Source organism: Glycine max, chromosome 15 (assembly GCF_000004515.6).
Source record: "Glycine max cultivar Williams 82 chromosome 15, Glycine_max_v4.0, whole genome shotgun sequence".
NCBI classification, from domain to species: Eukaryota; Viridiplantae; Streptophyta; class Magnoliopsida; order Fabales; family Fabaceae; genus Glycine; species Glycine max.
In genome coordinates, this window is record NC_038251.2 from 49,818,087 (window position 1) to 49,829,686 (window position 11,600).

An 11,600-nucleotide genomic window follows, 5' to 3' on the forward strand; every position below is an offset into this window, starting at 1 on the left:
TCAAATGGACAGACCATGTAAGCAGCTAATTGTAGCTAATTGCCAATTTCTATCATTTCGACAGACATTGTAAGCAATCGATTCTGTCAAATCGGTAGACTATGTAAGCAACTAGTTGTGAATTAACCTTCTTCTTTAATTGATATTGAAAAAATAGTCAATCATGCATCCGATTAAAGTGATTTTATCCTCATTCAACTAACACTAAAATGAATTGATTTCCCATTCATCGACATCAATTTTGTTGACTGAAAATTGATTTTAGTTTATTATAAACAAATTCAATATGACTCAAAGTCAAACCTACCGAATGGAGAATCTTTAATTAGCACATAGGCAGGATACCAAAATGACAAAATTTGATTACCAACAACTACAAATAAATAAATAAATAAGGATTAAAACTTTTAATGTTATAGGATATTTTGCATATTAGAAATTATTTCACATGATTTCAATTTATATGATATTCTTGCCGTGTACCCAGCTAACTAATTCAGCTTCATCTCATTTAGTATTTGGTCATCTATTCTTCTTCTTTTTTGAATGAATGAATATGGTCTTCCTTTTCTAAGCATTTATTTGCAATTTCAATTTTTTTACAAACAAAATCAACTGACCTATTAAAAGCGTACTATAAGCCGCCCTAAATTTATGAATTGAAATGAAAATATCTCAATTTGATAAGGTCACATCAATATGTCATGGCATGCAAGTAAAAACGTTATTATTATTATTATTACTCCACTTAAATGGTGGATTAAGTTGACTGATGAAATGTAGTTTGAAGAATTTTTTATGAAATAAATGTTAGTTCAGAGACTAATCCGATAGTTCATCTCAGCTTTCAATTTCAAAATGATTATTCACTTGTTTTATATTTAACTTACTGATATAAAATATGGGTCAATGGTTTCGAATTGCTGATGTGTAGATGGAATCAGGACCCCAAACTCCACAACATTGTAGCTAGTTAAGAGTTGTGGGGGGTTTGTACGATTGGATAAATGTCTCTTGTATGTATTTTTAGAAGAAAAAATAAAATAATTTTTTTTATAAGTTAATTTACAAAATCTCGCATTAGTTTATCTAAAAGTTAATTTTTGTTAATAAAGAAGGAAAATGCTTTATCTCTTTCACTTATTTCTGCAGAAAAATTGACCAACTCAGTTATAACGTGACATCTGTCTTGGAAACATAATAAATTATTGTTTTACAGTACAAGCAATGATAGATGTTAAATTGTTAGTGGATTGGATATTTTCTCTCATTCCTCAATTTGGTGAATATAGCAGTGCTCAATAAATAAACTTATTTCAATTTTGTTTTCTATTAAAAATACTTATGAAAATAGCTCTTTTTGAATTATGGATACAAGAATCAAAATTCAATACGTAATTTTAGTATTGAAAGAATCTTCTCCATCCATTCAACAAAGACAGAACCACCATCATAATGCAATCCTTAATCCCTGGTTTGATTATATTTATCAACACGGGGGTTTATCGGTGTGCAAGTTCATTTTCTCATTTTATTTTTTTTAAAAGCTCAAGTGAATTTTTTCTATTACACAATTAAAACCTCAAACTTTAGTGGTATTTTATTTTCTCTTATATACATTTGAACCAGTTCATTTCAGTTCTTATAATCTGCCCCACTGGGGCCTTGAGTACCTACAGTTTATCCACGCACATACCTAACTAACGTAAGGACCAAGTTGATTCTCACCATGGCTTCCCCTTTGCTTCCATTTCTCTTCCTCTCAATGGTTCTGTTACCCTTTCAACACATCAATGTTATGGCCCAAACCAAAAGCAACATAGCCATTGGTGACTCTCACACAGCAGGAGCCAGCACCTCCCCATGGTTGGTTTCATCACCTTCTGGTGACTTTGCCTTTGGGTTCCTCCCACTTGAGGACACTCCTGATCACTTCATGCTTTGCATTTGGTATGCAAAGATTCAAGACAAAACCATAGTTTGGTTTGCCAACAGAGACAAGCCTGCACCAAAGGGCTCAAAAGTAGTGCTCACTGCTGATGATGGGTTGGTGCTCATCACTGCCCCAAATGGTAACCAGTTATGGAAGACTGGGGGACTCACTGTGAGAGTTTCTAGTGGTGTGTTAAATAACACTGGCAACTTTGTGCTTCAGGATGGTGACTCCAACACTGTTTGGGAGAGTTTCAAGGACTATAGAGACACCTTGCTGCCTTATCAAACTATGGAAAGGGGTCAAAAGCTTTCTTCTAAACTTAGGAGGAATTACTTCAACAAGGGAAGGTTTGTGCTCTTTTTCCAAAATGATGGTAACCTTGTAATGCACTCTATAAATTTACCATCTGGGTATGCTAATGAACACTACTATGAAAGTGGAACCGTTGAGTCCAACATATCAAGTGCTGGGACTCAATTGGTGTTTGATGGGTCAGGAGACATGTATGTTTTGAGAGAGAACAATGAGAAATACAACTTGTCAAGAGGGGGTAGTGGAGCTTCTTCTACCACTCAATTTTTTTACCTTAGAGCAACTCTTGATTTTGATGGGGTGTTCACACTCTATCAGCATCCAAAGGGTTCTTCTGGTACTGGAGGTTGGACCCCAGTGTGGTCTCATCCAGATAATATCTGTAAGGATTATGTTGCTAGTGCAGGTAGTGGTGTTTGTGGATATAATAGCATTTGTAGTTTGAGAGATGATAAGAGGCCAAATTGTAAGTGCCCAAAATGGTACTCACTGGTCGACCCTAATGATCCCAATGGTAGCTGCAAACCAGATTTTGTACAGGCATGTGCTGTAGATGAACTTAGTAACAGAAAGGATCTCTATGACTTTGAGGTGTTGATAGATACTGATTGGCCTCAATCAGATTATGTGCTTCAAAGACCCTTCAATGAAGAACAATGCAGGCAATCTTGTATGGAAGATTGCATGTGTTCTGTTGCCATTTTCAGGCTAGGTGATAGCTGCTGGAAGAAGAAGTTGCCACTTTCAAATGGTAGAGTTGATGCCACACTTAATGGTGCAAAGGCCTTCATGAAAGTGAGGAAAGACAACTCCTCCTTGATTGTTCCTACAATCATTGTGAACAAGAATAGGAACACTTCGATTTTGGTTGGATCAGTGCTTTTGGGTAGTTCTGCTTTTCTCAATCTCATTTTGCTTGGAGCAATATGCTTGAGCACTTCCTATGTTTTTCGGTACAAGAAGAAGCTTAGAAGTATTGGCAGAAGTGACACTATTGTGGAAACCAACTTGCGTTGCTTCACTTATAAGGAACTTGAAAAAGCCACCGATGGCTTTGACAAAGTGCTAGGAAAGGGAGCTTTTGGTATTGTGTATGAAGGAGTCATCAACATGGGTTCCGATACTCGTGTTGCGGTGAAAAGGTTGAACACTTTTCTCTTGGAAGATGTTCATAAGGAATTCAAGAATGAACTGAATGCCATTGGCCTCACGCACCATAAAAACTTGGTCCGTATACTTGGATTTTGTGAGACTGAAGAAAAAAGGTTGCTGGTTTATGAGTATATGAGTAATGGCACTTTAGCAAGTCTTCTTTTCAATATTCTGGAGAAACCAAGTTGGGAACTGAGGCTACAAATTGCAATTGGGGTTGCTAGAGGACTTCTATATTTGCATGAAGAGTGTAGCACACAGATCATCCATTGTGACATAAAGCCTCAAAACATACTCCTTGATGATTACTATAATGCAAGGATTTCTGACTTTGGATTGGCCAAGCTTTTGAACATGAACCAAAGCAGAACCAACACTGCCATAAGGGGAACAAAAGGGTATGTTGCACTTGAATGGTTCAAAAACATGCCGATCACAGCTAAAGTAGATGTCTATAGTTATGGGGTGTTGTTGCTTGAGATAGTTTCATGCAGAAAAAGTGTAGAGTTCGAGACAGAAGATAAAGAGAAAGCAATCCTAGCTGAATGGGCTTATGACTGCTACACTGAAAGAACTCTTCATGCCTTGGTTGAGGGTGACAAAGAGGCATTGGATGACATGAAGAACTTGGAAAAATTGGTAATGATTGCCCTTTGGTGTGTGCAAGAGGATCCTGATCTTAGACCAACTATGAGAAATGTGACACAAATGCTTGAAGGTGTTGTTGAAGTGAAAGTACCACCATGCCCCTCACAAATTAGTGATCAATATTCCTAAACTAATCAATTAGTGCTAATCCTAGTTGTGGTATCTAGATTCTAGTATGAACTATAAAGTTTGCAATTTTGCATTTATGTGCGTGTATTTATTTGAAGCTTTATCATTTGGGGTTTGAGATTTGTATTAACTAGCTTGATAACTCAATTGTTATGTTTTGGATTTGAGTAAATGTAAGTATCAAGTAACTTTAACAAGCCATCTAAGCAAAAGAAATAAAGCGGATACTATTAAATTAAACTCATGCTTGAAAACCATAGTGATGGAAGCTTGCTTGTAGAGCTTCTATGGAGGCTGGATCTTTGAGCTTCAATGAAATCCTTTAATGGTAATTTTCCACCATGGAGATGCAACGGAAGACAAAGGAGAAGAGGTGAGAGGAGGCGCCATCCACTAGGGAATAAGCCATGGAAGAAGGAGCTTCACCACCAAGATGAGCCTTGGATAAGAAGCTTGAAGAGGATGCTTCAATGGATGAAAAGAAAGAGGGAGAGAAAGAGAGAGGGGGGAGCAAGAAATTGAAGGAAGAAAAAAGGGAGAGAAGTTGAACTTTGAGTTGTGTCTCACAAGACTCTCATTCATCAAAGTTACAACAAGTGTTACACATGCTTCTATTTATAGACTAGGTAGCTTCCTTGAGAAGCTTTCTTGAGAAAACTTCCTTGAGAAGCTTCTTTGAGAAAACTTCCTTGGGAAGTTAGAGCTTAGCTACACACACCCCTCTCATAACTAAGCTCACCTCCTTGAGATGAGAAGCTAGAGCTTAGCTACAAACCCCCTATAATAGCTAAGCTCACCCCCATTCCAAAAATACATGAAAATACAAAAAAAAAGTTCCTACTACAAAGGCTACTCAAAATGCCCTGAAATACAAGGCTAAAACCCTATACTACTAGAATGGCCAAAATACAAGGCCCAAAAGAAGGGAAAACCTATTCTAATATTTACAAAGAAGAGTGGATCCAACCTTGACCCATGGTCTCAAAAATCTACCCTAAGGTTCATGAGAACCCTAGGGCCTTCTTTAGTAGCTCTAGCTCAAGCCTCTTGGAGTCTTCTATCCAATATCCTCAGGGGGTAGGATTGCATCACATAGACTATTAAATAATAGTAGTTTTAGCACATAGGAAGCCACCCTGCAATTCAGAGGAACCAAATTCAACATATAGACTTGTTCACTTTGTTACTTGAGACTGATTTGGTAATCACAAAGCAGTCAAGAGGTGTTTGGAGAACTAGGGAGTGTGTTGGTTTTTAGAGAAAAAATGCAGTAAAAAAAACAGAGAAATAAAATACTAAAGGATATACAATTTGAAGGGAAACGAATTGGGGGAGTGTTTTTATTCAGCTGCAAACATATACATTTATAAATGCTGCAGAAAACAGAAAAGAAACTAACTTAGATAAATCAGAATTGCTTTCTTCTAAAGTTTAGGAACAACTCTAACAAATTGCAATAACTACTTTGATTAGGAGGACTTATTCAAAAACAGAAAAACTAAAAAATAATGATCATGTTGCACTTCAAAGCAGTTTCTTAACATTCCTCCTTGCTTTAAGATCTGCAAAGTCCTAACTTTTTTCTGAGAAACTCGAACTTTCTAACTGGCAATGGCTTGGTAAACAAATCTGCAACCTGGTTCTTTGTTTTGCAGTAGACAAGACTAGCAACTCCATTTTTCTATGCTTCTCTTACAAAGAACAACTTGATATTGAAATGCTTAGTTTTCCTATGAAAAACAGGATTGTGGGAAATAGCTATGGTAGCTTTGTTGTCAACAAAAATCTATGTGCTCTCATTCTGCTTCATGTTAAGATCAATCAAAAAAAAATTCATCCACAAAGCTTGATTGACAGCAGCTGCAGCAGCAACAAATTCAGCTTCTGTTGTAGATTGAGCAACATTCTCTTGTTTTTTTGAGCTCCATGAGAAGACACCTGATCCAAAGCTGAAATTGTACCTTGAAGTACTTCTCATATCATCAATTGAACCACCCCAATCACTGTCAAAGAAGCCTATCAGCTTGAACTTTTTAGTTTTCTTGTACTTGATGCCAAAATTGCAAGTTCCTTTAACATATCTAATCACTCTTTTTACAACCTTGAGATGCATTTCACTTGCACAATGCATAAACCGAGATAAAATGCTTACAGCATTTAGGATGTCAGGCTGAGTTGCTGAAAGGTACAGCAAACATCCAATCATGCTTCTGAAGTGTGCTTGATCTATCTTCTCGGTTCCATCTTCCTTGCAAACCCTTTCCTTTTGATTCATTGGAGTGTTCATTTCTTTGCATTCTTCAAGTTTAAACTTCTTTAAAATCTCCTTGGCATACTTCTTTTGGCAAACAAAGACTTCATGTTCTCCTTGTTTAATTTCCATTCCAAGAAAGAACGTCATTAACCCAAGATTTGTCAACTCAAACACCACCATCATCTCTTTCTTGAGCTTCTCTACAAGACTTGAATTGCTACCTGTCACAAAAAGATCATCCACATACAGTGAAATGATAAAAATATCATCTCCATCTATTTTGACATATAATGTTGACTTTGACAGACTTTTAGAAAACCCCAAGTTCAGCAAATGCTCATCTATTCTGTTGTTCCATGCTCTTGGAGTTTGTTTAAGCCCATAAAGAGCTTTCTTGAGAAGATAAACTTTATTTTCTTCTCCATCCTTTATAAAACCTTGAGGTTGCTCAACATAAATTCCTTCTTGTAAGAAGCCATTTAAAAATGCAGATTTAATGTCAAGTTGATAGATTCTCCAATTCTTCTGAGCAGCCACAGCAAGCAATGACCTGATGGTGTCTAACCGAGCAACTAGAGCAAATGTTTCTGAGTAATCTACTCCAAACACTTGAGCGTAGCCCTTTACAACGAGTCTTGCCTTATGTTTATTGATAGAATCATCAGCATTAAGCTTTGTTCTGTATACCCATTTGACTCCAATCACATTCTTGTCTTGAGGTCTTTCTACACGATGCCAAGTTTGGTTTTTCTCTATCATTGATAGCTCCTCCTTCATTGCAGCAACCCAAACTTGATTTTTCTTGGCTTCTTCATAATTTTCAAGCTCACATACAGCAATGTTACATCTGTCATAGATATCAGAGAGCAGTCTAGTACCTCTAATAGGAACATCATCAACTAATTCATTATGCCAACCTTCAATTTCGAAACTTGGTGCAGGAAATTTCAAGTTTAGATGTTCAGAGGCATGATTTTTCATCTTTGGATCATCCCAACTCCATTCTTCATCTTCTGCAAAGTGCACATCCCTACTAACAACAATTTTTCCAATTTGTGGTTGGAAGATTTTATAGGCTTTGCTTGTTGTATTGTAGCCTATAAAGATGCCTGGTGATGTTCTTGTATCCAGCTTATCTCTCTTGCTGGCTAGAACATGAGTAAAACACAAGCAACCAAATATTTTAAGAAATTTCAATGATGGTTTGTAACCATACCAGGCCTCAAATGGTGTTTGATTCATCAATGCCTTTGTGGGAAGTCTATTTTGAAGAAAAACAGATGTGTTTGCTGCCTCCGCCCAAAACGTCTTTGCCAAATTCTTCTCATACAGCATGCATCTTGTTATCTCTAGTATATATCGATTTCTTCTCTCACTAACTCCATTTTGTTGTGGAGAATAGGGAGTGGTGAGTTGATGTTCAATGCCTAAATCTTCACAAAATAGGTTGAATTTTTTAGATGTGTACTTTGTTCCATTGTCTGACCTCAAAATTTGAATTTTTAGACCGCTTTCATTCTCAACCTTGACTTTGAACTTCCAAAAAATTTCAGCCACCTCTGATTTATACTTGAAAAAAAAATCCAACACATTCTGGTGAAGTCATCAACAAATATAATGTAGTAAAGATTACCTTTTAATGAAGGAGTTCTTTGTGGCCCTGCAACATCTGTGTGGATCAATTGTAACTTTCTTGACGCTCTCCATTTTGCCTTTGGAAAAGGTTTTCTGTTTTGCTTTCCAAATTGACAGGCCTTGCAGATTAAAATTCGATCATTAAGTTCAGGAACATCAAGTGCCAACCCTTTTTCAGTTAACTGCTACAATCCTTGTTGATGATAATACCCGAGCCTCTTGTGCCAGATTTCTATGAAATCTTCCTTGAGCGAGAAAACAACTTGCTCCTCCTCCAATGGATTAGGGTAAAACTTTTCCCTTTCATTTTCATCTTGAAAATATCTTGACCAGCTGCATCTTTTATCAAGCAATATTTGTCTTCAAAAACAACTTTAAATCCTCTATCAATCAATTGACCAACACTTAGCAAACTTTGGTCAATTTCAGGAACGAAGAGAACGTCAGGAATAAGCTTTGTGCCAGCATAGCTTGTGATTGCAATTGTCCCATTTCCTCTGAATGAGATAGAATCGCCATTTCCAATTCTAACTTTGGTGATATTGGTTGGCCTCAAATCTTTAAAGAGTGCTTTGTCAAAAGTCATATGGTTGGTACAACCACTATCAATCGACCAACTTTCACTTGATTCACTACTCTAGTAACAAGTGGTCACAAATAATTGATCTTCCTCTTTCTGATTAGCAGTCTGAGCTCCTTCACCTTGATGATTTTTATTGTGGCAAATCACAGCTTCATGCCCCATTTGGTTGCACTTACTACATTTTGCATCTGATCTCTTCCAACATTTGAATGGAGGGTGACCCATTTTTTCCGCAATGCTGACAAGGAGGGTAACTTTTCCTTTTACCATTTCCTTTGTTGTGATTATTTGCACTGCTTTCATTGCTGGTTGGATGATTCTTCTTGTAGTTTTTCCTTTTCCAAGTTCTAGCTTGTTGGCTCTTAGCTGGTAGAGCACCTTCAACAGCATGTTCTTGCCTCATCAATCTTTGTTGCTCTTGGGCTTGCAAGGCGTGTATCACTTCTGCCAAAGTGATCTTGGAGAGATCCTTTGTGTTCTCCAATGAAGCAATAGATGCTTCATACTTTTTTGGCACTGTTACCAGAATTTTCTCGACAATTCTGGAATCAGCAAAATCACTTTCCAACAACTTTATCTTGTTGGCAATACTCAACAATTTGTTTGAGTATTCTTTGATTGTCTCAGATTCTTTCATCCTTTGCAGCTCAAATTCCCTCCTTAAATTAAGTACATGTATACCTCGTATTTTGTCGTCCCCTGCATATTCTTCCTTCAAAAATTCCCAAATTTCTTTGGGTGATTTGAGAGTCATGATTCTGGTCTGGATCATTTTTGAAACACCAGCAAACAAGCATGACTTCGCCTTTGCCTTCCTCGTTTTTCCTTCTTTGTGATTTTTTATTTGGGCCATGGTGGGATTTTCGGGTAGTGGTTGAACAACGTAATTCTCTTCCACAGCATCCCATAAATCCACTCCCTCTAGATAAGACTGCATTCTCACTGACCATAGGTCATAACTTTCGCCATCAAAGAGTGGAAGAGCGACTTGAGAGAAATTTCCTTCACCTTCCATTTCACAGGTCTCGTAAGAAGATAGCTTAGATACCAGTTGTTGGTCTTTAGAGAATAGATGCAGTAAAAAAAGAGAAATAAAATACTGAAGGATATATAATTTGAAGGGAGACGAATTGGGAGAGTGTTTTTATTCAGCTGCAAACATATACATTTATAAATGCTGCAGAAAACAGAAAAGAAACTAACTTAGATAAATCAGAATTGTTTTCTCCTAAAGTTTAGGAACAACTCTCTAACAAATTACAATAACTACTTTGATTAGGAGGACTTATTCAAAAACAGAAAAACTAAAAAATAATGATCACGTTGCAGTCCAAAGCAGTTTCTTAGCATAGTGTTTGAAAAAATAGTTTCTAGACATAATTTGATAAAAAAAAATGTATTTATTCATTATATTGTGAAGACCTTGGACCATGGTAACAAATGATCTTCAAAATTCACTAGCCACAGGTCCATTTAATCTCCCATCATATTTATTCATCACTAATTTAAGCGTGGTTCTTAATCACAGTAATTTTTGTTGTTCTATGTAGATATTTTTCCTTAAGGACTAGCTTAAAATTACAAGGTTCTGGTGCCTTGGTGTATTAAACAAATTCCAGATATCAGAATTCCAATAAAAATTCTGCAAAAGCAAATAAAACTAAAGAAGAAATACAAACTTTTTTCTCAAAATTCTAAAATTAATTATGAGTGTTATTTCTTTCTAGAACTCCTCTAACCCTTGTCTAGACCATCTTGATTCTTGAAAACCTCATCGCTTCTATTTACTCTCCTATTGGAGGCTTTCCCTGTTAAATGGAACAAATAATTGTTATTAGATATCTTTCCCAAATTACCATTTACCAATAGTTGTAAAGTTCAATGTGCAAACACAACAACCACTCCACAAAGACTAGTAGTTAAATGGAACTTAGCTGAATAATACATGGTATGCTGCTAATTAAGCACAGCAGTACAAGATATAAAATTCAAAAATAAATGGCTAGGTTTGTAAAATTATTTGCACAATATATTAGCTTTTGAAATAAAATGCATATCCTTGATAAAAAAAAAGTCATATTAAATTAACCATCAAATACAAAATAACATCAATAAAAAGGTATAAAAAAGAGAAAGAATTAATGTATAATAGTGCAATGCAACTTTCACGTACAATTATAATATTATCAATAGTTATATTAAATCTACTTGACATGTATCAAACTTTAATATAATATTGGGCCACTTTTTTCTCCTTCACTCTCTCTGCTGTTGAGTTTTGTTGCCCATGGGGCTTTGCTAGGGGCACCAGGAACATTGTTTGTGCATCCAACATTAAAATAAAATTCCAAAAATATCCTTAAGTGTTTTTTATTTTTACGGATTACATAATCTGTATACCTCATATAGATTACATGATTTATATCAGTCATACGGATTACATAATTCATATGAGTTAATCTGTATGACTCATACGGATCACGTAATTCGTATGAGTTAACTCATACGGGTTACATGATTCATAAGTATTTTTTTAAAAAAAATTCAAAAATATGTTTTTTAATTTATTAACAAATTAATATTTTAATAGTAAATATTTTTTATTCATAAAAAATATATGGATTAAATAATTTGTATAAGTTATATCAAAATTAATTGTCACAAAATTTATTATTTAAATTTACATGTGCATTAAATATACATTACAAATTTTAGTGTTATATATGATAATACTATTTATTTTATAATATAAATAACCTATTAGCTTAGTTAGTTAGAATATTGTACTAATAACCTGAAAATCACATGTTCAATTGGACCATTAATTTGTAAAATATATTTTTGAAAAAACAATTTTAAAAAAACACTTAATCTATATGAAAAAAATTAAAAAAAAAAAAAAACACTTCCAAATTAGGTATAAGACTTATGGATTAGCTGATCCGTATGAG

General features: G+C 35.3%; 1 protein-coding gene across 1 annotated transcript; it reads left to right on the top strand.

Annotated features, from left to right (window-relative positions):
- The first annotated feature begins 1,637 nt into the window (after positions 1–1,637).
- Positions 1,638–4,349, top strand: LOC100815462 (G-type lectin S-receptor-like serine/threonine-protein kinase LECRK2). The gene has a single exon (XM_003545844.5). The coding sequence runs from the start codon at positions 1,730–1,732 to the stop codon at positions 4,175–4,177; it is 2,448 nt and encodes an 815-aa protein (XP_003545892.1). The 5' UTR covers positions 1,638–1,729; the 3' UTR covers positions 4,178–4,349.
- Positions 4,350–11,600: the final 7,251 nt, after the last annotated feature.

Coding starts and splice junctions, on each gene's coding strand:
- LOC100815462 (XM_003545844.5), top strand. CDS start 1,730: ATGGCTTCCCCTTTGCTTCCATTTCTCTTCCTCTCAATGGTTCTGTTA.